The 15,136-nt window shown below is 44.2% G+C and overlaps 1 protein-coding gene across 1 annotated transcript; it reads left to right on the forward strand.

The window, feature by feature from the left end:
* The first annotated feature begins 2,383 nt into the window (after window positions 1-2,383).
* crispld2 (cysteine-rich secretory protein LCCL domain containing 2) lies at window positions 2,384-14,638 on the forward strand. Its single transcript, XM_079997902.1, has 15 exons — window positions 2,384-2,522; window positions 4,191-4,576; window positions 5,506-5,624; window positions 6,174-6,306; window positions 8,033-8,148; window positions 8,636-8,736; window positions 8,855-9,049; window positions 9,164-9,224; window positions 9,327-9,393; window positions 9,495-9,625; window positions 9,773-9,816; window positions 9,912-9,984; window positions 10,226-10,301; window positions 11,504-11,634; window positions 13,053-14,638. Exons 2-15 carry the CDS (start codon window positions 4,277-4,279, stop codon window positions 13,102-13,104), a joined length of 1,599 nt encoding a protein of 532 aa, XP_079854028.1. The 5' UTR covers window positions 2,384-2,522; window positions 4,191-4,276; the 3' UTR covers window positions 13,105-14,638.
* Window positions 14,639-15,136: the final 498 nt, after the last annotated feature.

Consider the following 15,136-nt stretch of genomic DNA (forward strand, 5'->3'; position numbering starts at 1 on the left):
GAGCGGAAACCTGTTATTGGAACGTCTATATTCTAGTGGTTTCAAGCATGGCATGGAGCAAGTAAATGGCAAACAAATTAGTTTAATTGCCATTCATGTGTTATTGTGCCTCAGCACTATGCTTTTGTGCATCAGGCATTTGCAGAAAAAATGAAAACAATTTGGAATTGAGATGGTCATCCAAAATAGTCCTGGAGTTGGCTTGCAACGGTAGCTTTTCTTTTTTTATTTGTGACTGAATCATGTTGTATGAACATAAATAGTCTGCTCCCGTATCAACTTAACACAGGCACCATGTTTTCTTATGTTCAGAGCTATTTATTTTGGCCCAAGCAAACTATGCAACTGGAGATGTTCATTTTGAGCTTGCAGCACCCGGTTCTAAAAGGTGCAAGGAATGAAGCAGAAGGCCGGGCACACTCAAAACACGTCTTTTTTTTTTTTTTTTTTGCTTATGTGGTTCTTTTAGCTATGCTCGCTGACGAGAATCATTTTATCTTGATGCCCTTGCATGCCAGGCATCTCCCCCTCGTGCCAGTCTGCCATTCAAGATGTTCCCAGAACCATCAATCAGTCTATCCACGTCTTTCCACAGCTTTATGTGTGAGTTTACCTGCTGCCAGAGTAACCGGGCTGCAGCAGCACATGGTTTTTTTTTGTTGTTTTTTTTACTAATTTCCTCTTTTTCACCTGCTTTCTTTTATAAGCAGTGTTATACTTCCTCTTCTGTACACGGGGTCTGCACACATTTTCCTCAAAACGAATAGAAGGGTAAAAGGGATGTACAATTTATGCAACAACTTTGTTATGCATGTTCCTATTTCATATTTTGGACCAAATAATGCTTTGGTGAATATGAAGATAAGGTCGAGGAAAAACAACACCTTCATCTGGGCAAACACAATATAACCATCAAATATACACAGACCGGACTTGAAAATGATCATGATAATCATACCAGTAATTATATGTTTAGTTTATTGGCTAGTTTATTGGCTGTGTAAATACAACCTGAGGTGATTCAACACAAAGGAATGTCTAATCTTCTAAATTACAGGTTTTCGTTCACTTATCGGTGAGTCTAATGGTATGTGGAATTCACCCCGAAAATGGCTTTTGTCAGGAAATTATTTGGAAAAATATTTCCCAGACTCTCACCTTTTGCCACTGATCGGCGAGTCAGTGCGTTCGCAACCGCGTCTTTTGACATGGCGTCTGGCTTTAATTGGCCATGGGAATGCTTTCAATTGCATCAAAACTACACCCCGTTTACTCATCCCAAATATATGTCCTGGACCTCATGCTCTTTGAAGGATTATTGGGCGTCCATCTATTAGACCATGGGTTCCCAACTTTCCAAAATCAAACCTGGTTCGCCGCCAGATCTCTGCGGGCTCTTGCACCCCGGGTTAAGAATCACTGCATTAGACTGCCCTTTGCAGTCTAACTGTACAGTCACTCATTTGGGGAACGTTGATATTGGCGCCCACTGACCACAACTGGCTGCTGGTTTATCAAATTCACCACAGCTGCCTTTCGCTTCTTGGATCTGCCCCATCTGTGCATTCTTGCTGGGGAAACAATGGAAATAACCATACTATAGAGGAACGCGAGGAACGCAAATACATTGAATGGCTATTTCCTAAAAAGTGCCAGGGAAAAAAAAAACAAAAAACAACATTCTTATGGATGGTGCCTCGACTTACGATTCGTTCTATAAGACCGGTCGTATGTTAAAACAGTCGTATGTCGAAGCAATTTTTTTCACATATGAATTATGAAATCATGAAGGGTGAAAATAAACAAAATACACAGCACAAACACAGTTAATATGAAAAACAAAATATCGATAAGCCACCAACTAAGTGCACGCACGATGTAGGTCGCCCGCTGACTGACTGCTGACTGACTGACTGACTGCTGACTGCTCGTATCTTGGAGCGGTCGGTCGCAAGTCGATACCAATTTTCGCGACTCTCTACTCGTACCTTGGATTAGTCGTAAGCAGACGCACTCGTAAGTCGAGCTACCGCTGTCGATCCCGCAGCTCGGTTACTACAACGTGTCACATTGCTCAGTGCGTCAGTGTTCTCCATTGGCACTGGGTGCCAAGTGACTTTTCATTATGTTGGTCTGAGTAATAATCACTGTCAGCCGCCCCAACGCAAATAAAACGGCAAGGCACGTTTATTCTGGGATTTACAGTTTCACATTCTGTGACTTTTCCTTCCAGCGTCACTGGGGCTGCGTGGAGTGCTGCTGCTGCCAGGAACAGTCTGCTGTGGGAGGCTGCAGAGGGGAGTGGGAGTGGGGAGAAGGAGGAACTTTCCTCAGGAAGGGATCTTCCTTCTCCCCCTTCTCTATATAAGGCTCTGTTGTAGACCAAGTGAGGGCATAGATAAGCTCTCCTGCCCTCCGGGAACTCCATCCGAACACCGTCTAACTCCACCTAACACCTGAACAGGGGGGGGGGACCTAAGGCTGGAACTTCAAAGCCACTGGATAATAACACGAGACATCGGGTAAGAAAGTTGATGCAGTATTTATGTTGTCGTCTCTTGATTAATAATCCTGTAGAACTGCCGTGGGAAGGGTGATACCGCATGCAACCCTCTAAAGTGAATCCCTCGCAGGCAATCTTGTTCTGTTTTTGTGAAGTGTGTTGAGACTCCTCCGGGTGATATTGCACTTTAAATAATACTTGAATAAACTGCCATGCACTTAGAATGAAATGGGCTTTGACTTTAGGACTATTCTGTGATTAAAGGCTATATAAAAACATTTGCCTTGACAGTTTTACATGTTTATTCTGCACTACAGAATTGTATATAAAAAATAATTGGGCAAAATCCCTGTGAGTGTGGCTCATAATAATAATCATAATGTATAATTCTGATTATTATTATTATTATTATACATTTTATTTCTTTAGCACCTTCCATGCACACCATGCAAATCAAGTGTTTTACATGAAGAGAAGGCAATCAAATAATATTGTTAATAATAATGAAAAAGCCAACAAGTAAAATACATTTAATAATGTATGACTTCAGGACTATAGTTTGCAGTAGATATGAGTTGGCTTTTTAAGTGAGCTGCATCATTGGGTAAACATAGCTCAGTCCCTCTCCTTCTACCTGATGAGAGCAGAATGCACCGTCCCTGCCAGAGGAGGACATTAAAGCGTTTGTATATTTAAAGAGTGTCTATCTTCTGTGCCGTCTGTCACTCGGGTACAAAATTCATGAAAGCCCTGAGAAGGCCCCGGTGAGAGAGAGGTGGTTGAGTTTAAGTGTGAAAAGGGGCAGAGGGAGCAGGGCGTGGCGGCCTCACGGTGCCCAGAGCTGGCACAGCATGTTGACTCAGAGCCGGAGCCAGACCTCAGGCTGCCTGCAGCCAGGGAGAGGGAGAGGGGAGAGAGGAGAGAGAAGAAGGATCCTGGGATAGAGACGCCGGTGTGAGGACTGCTCTGTTTTGTTTTTTTTACCGATATCATGGCTCTCTGTTTCTCTCTCTCTCCTCTGGATTGTCACGGCCTTTCTTCTACGATAACATTTAATATGGACAGTTTCCAAGGCTGTATCTCATCTGTAGTGCTGTCAATTCTGAGTACAATCAATTTTCTATTTAACTTACATTGTTCACCCAAATACACGAAATATGGCAGAAAACAATTACCAACTTTTAATACAAAGATATGTTTTTTTAGGCATGTTCCCTGATCTAATCAGGATATGAATCTCACATTCTGTGAGAAGTGAATTTTCTGAGTGAGAAGCCATTTTACGATGATCAAATTGGGTAATTGATCCTTACAATGTGCACAATCATTTTGTTATCTACATCATGATGATGGCATTTCGTAATGGCGAGTGCATCCACACTGGTTTACTGTATTGCCTTCTGATGAATAATACAGTGGTTCCATGCGAGTAAAAATAATTGTCATCATCCACCCAAATTCACAAGATTGAGCTGATGAAACAAATGATTGAGACTTGAATGATATGGGGCCGTATATTATGTCTTGGTTACATTTTATGACCCAAAAATGCTCCAAACTGTGTGTCCCTGTGGCTTTGCATGTTTGAGCAGGAGCGTACTACATTAGGCCTTGTGTTACAGTCTGCACCCTGCCTTGTTGGCCCACAGAGCAAGCCAGGGACTCAAAGAATGTTTCCTCCCCACAGATCGTGTCTGGAGGAAGCCGAGCCATCCAAAAGATTTCCAGAGTTTACTCGTGTGCACTTACACACATCCACGCGGAGGAGCGGAGATGACCTCCTCTGCAACCATGACCCGACTTCCCGCCTTCTCCCTCTCGCTGTCCCTGCTGCTGCTGCTGCTGTGCGCCAGGGACTCGGCCGGCCTCTTCCTGCCTGACTCCCAGGAGCTGAGGCAGCTGCTCAGCCGCTACCAGGAGGAGGAGGCGGCGGCCGATCGGAACAGCACCGGCGACTCGGCCGGCGGCAGGACCCGGCGGGCTATCCGCTGGTCAGACCGCGAGGAGATCCTGCAGCTGCACAACAAGCTGAGGGGAGGAGTGTACCCCACCGCCTCCAACATGGAGTACATGGTGAGTGCACTGTGGGACGGGCCTGTTTCCGACTGATACCGACGCCTTGAGTTTATACTGGAAATATTTCTCCATTAAATGATCATGTCTCAGTTTAATCTTTTCCACCCTGGTGGTGGAGAGATGAACTAGTTGGAAATCGAAATTTCCTCGTTGAATACCACAGAATATTTTGGTGTTGATGCAATTTGATTGAGTCGATAAAAGTATGGGATTTTGATTCCCGTCATTGTCATGATCAAGGTTTAGGGGATGATAATTTCATCAATGACCTCTAAAAAAAACCTCCACCTGACTCACAGTACATTCAGAATCTGGGGGTAGGATTCAGGGAGCAAGATGGAAACCCACCGGGTCCCAAAGTCACTAGGTGTTCCTGAGTGGGACAGTGGTGGTCTGTGTGTCTCAAGGTTGGTTGGGATAGGAAAGGGTCTGGGGTTTCACTCTTCCTTGTGGTTTTCCATGCTTCAGTGAACAAACTTACTCTATAACAGCGTATGTATGTGTGTGTGCATGTTCTTGTGCATGTGTTAATATTTGTGTTTGTGTGTCGCTTCATTTGCTGACCACCAAAAGCGCTGGAAATTTACTGAGGAGATGCACTTTGTGGAGCCCCACTGTGATGAACCACACACACACGTACACAGAATCTCCTCTTCCTTCTTTTTTTTTTTTACTCATCCCACCTGTAGTGGGAGCGACACACTCTTTTCACTCATCACTGCTATGAAACCTTCTCGGGAAACTTTGACAACTTGGCGGTGGTTTGTAGTGGACCGAGGCCAGACGGCAGCTGCTCCCCTCCAGATAACACAGGCTAAATTGAATGCTCTTGTATCCAGCTCTGGTTCCTCTCCGTGGAAGGAAGATGGGCAGAGCGGAGCCCTCGAATGGGCCTTTTGGTTTCTAAGTGTTTGTGTCCTCTTCAGGTATGGGATGATGAGCTGGAGCGCTCTGCTACGCACTGGTCCGAGGAGTGCCAGTGGGAACATGGACCCCAGGACCTTCTGATGTCCATCGGGCAGAACCTGGCTGTTCACTGGGGCAGGTAAGGCTCTCCTACAGGGTCCCCTCACGATGTATGAGCATACGGTATGTTTGCATGCAGCAGGCAATGATGTCAGCCTGTGTTAGTCATTTCTATCCAGGAAAATGTGTGAATGACTGGGTGATTGTGAGTGTGTGTGCATGTGTGTGCCTCTCGGTGTATCCTGCATATTTCTCCTTGACAGTAGAACTCTGTGTCCCTCGGCAGATTTTCTAGTATCTTCTTCCCGTCTTTCGTTTGCAGAGACCTTGCCATGTTTTGTTTTTTTCTCATACCGCCTAGCCATTGGCCATTTATATTCTCAGCACCTTTCAATACCGTAAAAAGAGATGTTTACAACATCTCAGCCTGATCAGATTCACCCTGTTATGGGGGAGAACAAGCTGTAGCAAGTCAAGTCCAGAGTGATTGTTTGAGAGAGGGGGAGGACAAGGGAGGCTGGAGTAGTGCATTGCAAGCTCTTTCGGAGTGAGTGAGTGAGTGTGTGTGTGTGTGTGTGTGTGTGTGTGATGGTCCATTTGTGTACATCATTTGTTTCTGTGTTTGCAGATACCGTTCCCCAGCCTACCACGTCCAGGCCTGGTATGATGAGGTGAAGGACTACACCTACCCCTACCCTCAGGAGTGCAACCCCTGGTGTCCCGATCGCTGCTCTGGGCCCATGTGCACCCATTATACCCAGGTGTGACAAAGGCTTGAAAAATGAAAGAAATACAACAAAAAAAATAAAATATATATATATATGTTATTTTTTATTTTTTTTGCAAAGGACTTAACAACTTATAAGGTTTTGAGAGCTGTGTGTCAATAATTAGAATACTCAAACGTATGCATCAGATTCACACAGTGGGAGGGAAGAAACACGTTCGCTGCCAAGTGGAGACCTTTTTTTCGCTATTTGAATAAATGTATCTATTTTTTACAATTATATCGAGTATCAAATTGAATGTTGATTATGGTAACTGCTCAGTATCAGCTCATGGGGTGTTTCTTCATCCAAGACATATGAAGCCTCACAGGTGTTGCTGTGGGGCTGACAACGCCACGTGGACAACAGCCTTTAATGTTGACGTTTGTTGTCATCCAGGAGGCTGTACTGCTGAAATATGGCCAGCAAGGGGTCCTTATAAAAAAGCATATTGATAGTATAAATAGTAGGTGGTGGAACAAGTGAAAGCCAGTATGTGAGCATGACACAAAGAGATGAACGGGAAAGGATACAGGGGGAACATCAGAAAATAACAAAGTAAAGAGACTAGACCTCGAGGAAAAGAAGGACCGGTTCTCCTCGGCATTAACGTTTTATTTGGAGATGAGCGTTTCCAAAACAAACCTCCACCAGGCGCAGGGAAGCTCCGCCTCCACCCTGAGACCCCAGTCACCCGCATCTGGGAGCCATTCCCAGACATACCAGTCTTCTCGCTGCTTGACCTAATTTCCTTTGAAGAGGCTGGGCAGAGTGCGGTGCCACATTGGAGCATCCTCGCCCGCTGTCTGTCTTTGATTTCCGCACACTGCATAAGTTCAGTCTGACTCTCAGATACCTCTGGTGGGCTCGGCAGCGTCCTTCTGGACTTACGGGTCACGCTGCTTTAACCATCAGAACTCTGCACGCATGGTATTGCCAGGAAAGGGGTGCACGCGCCTTAGAAAGCGAAAAGATCTCGTGGCGGAGCGTTCTGGACCCTAATGGTAGAAGAAACAGTCTTTAATCGTCACACGACACTCCACAACACATGCTTGCACACACACACACACACGCACATGCTTTGATGGTGGCCGGTGAAATGGCTCCTCTGCTTTTGGGGAGAACATGCAAACTCCACACAGAAAGGCTCCTGTTTTGGAAGATAACCCGCCGGAGCACGGTGCCAACAGCGCCCCAGGCGGGAATCGAACCCAGGACCTTCTTGCTGTGAGGCAGCAGTGCAATGCACTGCGCCACCGTGCCACGGTGGTTTGCTATTATTCAGTGATGATTCTGTGTCTCTAGAGTGCCCTCTAGGGAGAAGATCTTTACCTAAAGTAGAAATGCAATGTTTCAATTAAAAATCTGCCCAAAAAGATAAACAACGTTGCTTCCTATTTGATGATAATCTTCAGTGGTTTCAAGAGAAACAAAGCGCTCACACATGATGTGGCCGTTTAACTGGAGCAAAGCGAGGGAGCAGATACTTCTTCTGGCCCCTGCGGCCCCATTAATCCGATTGCCACTCTTGTGTGGCAGCCACTTCCTTTCGTACGACCCGGCGAAGGGCCGCCAGAGGTCAGGCGTGACGGCGAGGGGAAAGATGTCCGCACTCTGCTGCCTGCCGCTCTTGGCTCTCCTCTCCCATTTGTAGAACCGCCTTAATCAGCAACTGTGTTCTGCTAACACAGGGACTTTTTTCACATTCTTCTCTTTATAGCTGGTCTGGGCAACCACGAGCCGAGTTGGGTGTGCCGTGCATGTGTGTCCAAGGATGAATGTGTGGGGAGACATTTGGGAGAACTCCGTTTACCTCGTGTGCAACTACTCCCCCAAGTAAGATCAATATTCCCTCTCACATTCCACCATTCAACAACATCCACGCTCTCCCGAGTCTTGTTTACATTCTCCGTGCTAACTGTACCAACATGTGCTACAGTTTCTAACCGGTATAGCGCCGGTACAGATATGTGGTGAGGGAGAATAGTTCTGTATGTCCAGTGTTAATGTCAAGTGTTTGCCTAAGAAGTATGCATGACATATTGAGACCATTAAGCATTCCTCAAGAAGTAAGAATAGAAAAATAATGAAAGAAGGGGAAAGAAAAATACAAGCTGAACAGGCGCTTGTATTCCAGACGGCCCTTCGCATGTTATTACCAGAGAGGCAACGGGGAGTATTTTTATTAGCTTTTGGGACTAATGAGCATTAAGTGTCGATCATATGCAAGAGCGCTGGAATAATTGCATGACCGAGGGTGCGGCAACGCTTGAGCGATGATTAATTTCCATTTACTCAAGCTGTCCATTGTGTACTTCTCCAGGGGCAACTGGATTGGGGAGGCTCCGTACCAACATGGGCGACCTTGCTCCCAGTGCCCTCCCAGCTTCGGAGGAGGATGCAGGAACAACCTCTGCTACAAGGGTAGGGAACAAGGCCTCTGGACTATACACTTCATCGTAAAAGTCACTTTTTTTTTATTCGTCGTGGTTATTCGCTCGGTTCCGAACTTGCCGTGATCCCTTCTCGTTCTCCTCTCCAGACACTCAGCGTTCAGAGTCTGAGGACTTGAATGAGGTGGAGAAGCCTCAGGTTCCTCTGCCCCCTCGCACGACCACCAAACCGGCCCCTAAACCCAAACCGTCCGTGCCAAAGAAGCCAACGCCCAAGCCCTCCACCCCGAAACCCAAGCCCTCCCGAGCTCCCTCCACTAAGACCCCCAGCAACACCTTCCTAGGTATCTTTAGGGATATGGAGCTACTCCTTCATGGTTTTAGGCCATCCTCCTTCTGTTTTTCACACTTTTCTATTATGCTTTTTTAAAATAAGTTTATAATATTTCTCTCTGCAGCTCAGAACATTAAGTGTGAGACCAGAGTGAGAGATAAATGCAGAGGAGCAACCTGCAACAGGTCTGTTTATATTGGCAGCGGTTCATTGTTAGATTTGTACATTGTTTCCTTGCACCTCACTCACCTCTCAAATGTACATCCTTTTTTTCTGTGAACCTACAGATACAACTGTCCTGCGAACTGCTTGAATAAGAAAGGGAAGGTTTGGGGGACTCTCTTTTACGATGTGGTAAGTCCGTCTTTTGCATTCAACACATTACACAAACACATTACAGCATACAATCATTTATTTTTATGTTTTTGAATTAATGTCAACTTTTCCCGTCGCAGCAATCAAGTATTTGCCGCTCCGCCATCCATTTTGGCGTCATTGATAACGACGGCGGTCTGGTGGACATCACGAGAATGGACAAGTTTCCGTTCTTTGTCAGAGCGGCGAAAAATGGCGTTGAATCTCTCAGGTAGACAGCCCCGCGTGATCTCAAGCAGTCCCAAACACAGCGTCATGCATCTCATTTGCAATATTAGTGGCTCACAATTCCTATGAGGATTGATCTTTGTACAAGCATAGATTTTTTTTGATGAATTGTATTCTGTTTCTTTTACAGCAAACATAAACCGGGCAATGCATTTGTGGTGGCCAAAGTGGAAGGTATGAGCGTGGACCGAATCTAACTTCACCTGTATTTCGGTCTCATCTGTGTATTTGTATTTACGCTACGAGTGTTTGTTTTTTCTCTCCGTCAGAAATGTCCGTCGACTGCTACACCACGGTGGCTGAAATCTGTCCCTTCAAAAAATCGTCCTCCACCTGCCCAAGGTGCCTCCTCCCATCTGCACTGTTGAACTGTTGCTATAAAAATGTAGTAAATAGCCCCATTGTTAGTGTTCTCTGTAGGAAGAAGAATATATCCATGAATCAACTTTAAGGCAATTACATAGCACCTATGTGCTTCATTATCCTAACAATATGACAAGGTTTATTTGAAACAGCTTATCTGCCCGAAACACACACGCTTCGTTATTGGTCCATATTAATGATGGTCCATATTCTGTCCCAGAGTCTTCTGTCCGGAGAACTGCAAGAGCCAGCCTTCATACTGGGCACCTGTTATTGGGAATAGCATCTACGCAGATGTAAGTAACCCCCCTTATTCCCACACTGAGTAAATTCCAAAAGGAACCCTGTGTTGGTCAATGAAGGCGCTGCGGGGTGAGAGGTCACCGCGGTGAGAGGTCAACAGGTTCATCCTGTCCCAACAGAACGGCCTCCGTGCATCCGCTCTCTAGGGAGTTATCTCTGGATCCATGACATGATTTATGTTGGAGAGACGAGTGCGGTCCGTGCCCCATGCAGTTTTGAAGAGACCACGCAGGCTTTGTGGTGCAAAGCAGCCATGGATAGTTTCTTAACTGTATAAACATGGTTTGGCGAAGGATGGCAGTAATGCTGGAGACGAGCACACGATGCCAACAATGTGTCTGCCATTACAGCGCCTGACCACACATAATGGCTGAGCCACGATGAAGCAAGAGACAAGAGAAAGGGAAGACCTCAGTAGGGCGGGTTCCTAAACAAAGAAACCCCAAGTCTCCACTCCGTCACTGTTGAGATGTCACCTCAGTTATTTTCAATGTCAGTTCGAGACAAAAAAAAAACACCACCATTTTGCAGAGATTTCCAACAAGATAACAGTTTTGTGGTTTGAATTAAGAGGCCTTTCAGAGCATGGCGAGGGATCACTATGGCTCATAGGGGCAAGTGCACGCAGGAGAGCGAGGCTTTCCGATTGACTCAGGTGTTCCTCCTCAGTTTTGTATAAGTTGAGTGGTGATCGACAGGTTCAGTGTGATTATCAGGCTGAGGTGTTTGGCTGGGTGGATGTGGAAGTGGAAGTTGGACAAGTGTTTAGACGGGAGAAATGAATGAGGCCGCTCCAGACGACTGATAAGAGCTTATGGTCTGTCGTGCCTGGAGGTGTGTGTGTGTGTGTGTGTGTGTGTGTGTGTGTGTGTGTGTGTGTGTGTGTGTGTGTGTGTGTGTGTGTGTGTGTGTGTGTGTGTGTGTGTGTGTGTGTGTGTGTGTGTGTGTGTGACTATGTGGGAACTGTGCTATGTTTTTATTATCTGGTCGTCTGGTGGGGGCCAACAGTATGAAGTTGTGTGACGGCATGTTACTACAGAGCCATAATTAGAGACAAATGTAACTGCAGTTGTATGTTTGGAATATATTTGCTCCTTGATAAATGAAAGAATTCCAATTAACATTGAATTACAATCATAATAATAGTAATTAAAAAAAACCTTCTTTACTCCTACTGCTGCGCTCTCTCCCACAGGGCTCCAGTATCTGTAGAGCTGCTATCCATGCAGGGGTGATCAAAGCGGTCGGGGGCTACGTGGACGTTCTGCCCCTGGAGAAGAAAAATAACTACGTTGGAGTCCTGAAAAACGGCGTCCAGTCTGAAAGGTACTGCTTATATCAAACTGCAGATCAATATATACTCAGTATCTCATTGCTTTGTGGCTCAGATGAGAATTTTTATCTTCATCACCCCATTGTTTTTCATGAAGTTTAGTAGTTCAATGATTGCCAATTATTCCCAAAATTCGATAATAATTCTCAGAATAATTTAGTGAAGTGCAGCAAAGTAAAGGCTATCTTTGGGTTTTACTTCATATCAGATGTAATGTTGTCCTTATAAATTGGATATAATAAGAGCCACTTAAAATATCAAAACTTACTCGACAAACGATGCACTAATATATTAATATATTTAATATAGTTCTTGTGATTTTAATCGATATATCCTGATTTGACCATGGTTGACCGTGGCTGGTGCGCTCCCCTCACACCAAGGTCTCGCATCGCCCTCAGTGCTGTGGTCGGGTTTAGACCAGATCTTAGTCATGAAAGCTCTTATGGCCACATCCATTGGCACGTAGGGTCCTAGAAGTAATAGTGTGGTTTGGTCTGCGGACTGGGCCACACACGGAACCCTTGCTTACTTTACCGAGGCATTTCAGTGTGAAATTTGCTGAGTGTCCAAAATCATCTTAGTTTGAGCGCTGCAAAAATCGAATGTAAAACTCCAAAAGGTCCACTCAGATTCCAAACGTAGGAGGTCAGTGGAGAGCCGAGACCGTGGCATCTGCCAATATGTACGGGGGGCAGCGGGACGGGCATTTTGGACCTGAGTCCAGCTCGGTGGTAATCACAGCCTATCCAATTACTCGGGGATGGAAAAGCTGTCAGCCACTGAGTCAATGTTTCCCCATGAAGATAATTACCTGTGATCTGAAACCGAGATGACTGGCCCATCCTGACATTACTGGGCATGGCCAAGCTTCAAGGTCTTTCCATTAATGAACTAATAACAAAGTCATGTAGCTCAGCACAGGAGTCCGGAATGGAAGCTGGAAAGGTCAGAGCAAGCACCATGGTAACAATGAGCCAATGTCTGAGTTTCTCAATATCCCTCCTGTAATTTCCCCACTGCTGGCCCACACATGGGAGAATTACTTAATACAAAATATGCCATTTGGAAGATTTCTTAATCCAAAGAAGACACCGAGATTGCATTAAACTTCGTATTAGTCATAGAAAACACCCTTTTTGAGTGTGTTTGCATATTTCTTGAATCCTATCTTTATTTTCAGAAAGATCTCTGACGCCATTCGCGCTTTAAACAGTTGTATAAATTGGACAGTTGTACAGGAATACACAAATGGTGCATGATAATATCGTTTGAATAATTACCGTCTCCACAGGCTTGGAAAACAATGTCATCTCGGTAATAAGTTAATGCATCTCACTCGACGAATGGACGCATTTTCCCGCCGTTCCTCAAGAGTAACTTCCACTGTATGAATCCTCTCTCACTGCAGTAAGAGCAACACAGAGGGAGCGTCCTTCCGAGTCTTCACAGTTCGAGTGTGAGTCTCCGAACCTACGAGTCCAAAGACCGGACGTTCCCCCGCCGTTTGCTCTTAAAGAGCAGGAAGTGCCCGCAGGTTGGAAACCAAGGCAACGTCACTAACACATCTGTCCCTGCGTTTTGAACAGCAGCCATCCACTCGAAGTCACAGTGGACTCCTCTACTTTTGTTTCCCCCGTAAATCCAGATGCAGATCCCGACATCTTTTTTTTTTTTTTCGAGACTCCTAATGTGAATGCAGAATGTCGTATTATATCAAGGTCCATTGGACAGCTGGTGCTGAATCGATGTCTTGGTTTAAAATCAGAAATGGTTGTAGATATTATGTTTACATTCATGGTCTTTCCACATTAAACCTTTGGTCTTCATACACAGGAATGTATACTGATCACACTGTATTTAATCATGTTGTACAGAATGTATTTGATATATATTTTTGTTTTTTTCTTTTTTAATCTGACTTTCTTACATTAACAGTTTTCTTTGTTGTTCATGTTGTATTTCATAGCCATCTGCTATTCTTTGGTTTTCTACACCGTGCAGATTCAGAATGTGAGTCTTGATCAAGATCTACATTGTATTTATAATTTTTAGAGTTACACCCATGTTATTGTGTCAGCAACGGGGCTCTGTTGCAGCCTGCAAGGATCAGTGTTTGGCTAAATTCAATTTATGGGAAATGTAAAAATGTGTCCTCACCTAAGACAAACGAATGTTTTTGTTTTTTTTGTTTTGTTTTTTGTTTTTAAGTTTCATTGTTTTTGCATGGAGAGTGGACAGTTGTTTGAAACATCCAAATGTGTTATTGTCAGCGGGCTTCAGTTGCGGGTCATGCACAGGAGTGATTTGTGAAATATTCGGTGTACCTGCAATGTGTTCCATTACACCAGATGTTTTATAAGCCGACGTTATTGGTACAACCATTGTTCATGTTTTTGTCAAAGCATTTTTCACATTTTTAAATTTTAGTTCCAATCAGAAAAGAAATGGTCCTCTGTATGGTCGTTCTACCAAAAACCGATGCAATATTTTTGTCTGTACCTGCATTTCAAGCAATGCTATGATGAAGTCACGGTTATTTTGTTGGTTCAGGGGCTTGAAAGGGACAATGATATCAGCATGTGACCCTGTATGATACTGTATTACCATGGACATTTACTCAGTCCTGGGTGGGTTTAAGGTGGAATCCTTTTAAGACTAACACGCTGTTTTCAATGTCAACTTCAAGACTTTAGTCCCCCCCCCCCCCCCCCAAAAAAAAAAAACTTCCTATTGTACCCATAAGCATATTTAATCATTTATTTTGTATGCTACCTCAGTCCCATTGCTATGGTAGTATTTTGTTTTGTCTTGTATGGGAATTCATATAAAAAAAAAAAAAGATTTGTACAGTTCTGGACATGGTTTGTAAATACTTTCATTTGTTTATTGTAAGATAATTAAAATGAGTGAGTGTGTTTGTACGGCTTTGATAGAGGTATGAAATAGATTCACTTTTTTTTTGCACAATTTGAAAATAAAGTTAAGTTACACGTCTCCAAACATATTTGTGTGAATTGAATGACAAAGCGATAAGTCACTGTGAGCATTACATCATAATATCACTGTTATTATCTGGTGTCTCGTATCATGTTGCTCCCCATAACTTCAACGTGAGCATAGAAATCCCGTTGTTGAGCTATTGTCCACATAGAGCTCAACTAGAAGTATTAATCACTAGAAACAAAAGGGAAATGCAGAATTCCAAAGACTATTTTTCTATTTACTGTACACAACTTCACAACTCACTATTTACTATATTGTGTTTGACAACAGTATTCCTTTTGAACTCAGCTATAATTTCCCGAACCCAGAAAGGTTTGGCGTTGCACCTGCAATTGGTGCTCCAGAAGTATATTGATTTTAAAGTGTTAGTCCGTAAATATCATTGATGATCAAAAGTATTTGGCCAAAAGTAACGTTTCTGTCCTATTGGCACCCATATTTTTGTCTGGGCGGGCTCATCATTTTCTTTTTTTTAAACATCGTAGCACA

The sequence above is a fragment of the Zeus faber genome (genome assembly GCF_960531495.2).
Source record: "Zeus faber genome assembly, chromosome: 3".
NCBI classification, from domain to species: Eukaryota; Metazoa; Chordata; class Actinopteri; order Zeiformes; family Zeidae; genus Zeus; species Zeus faber.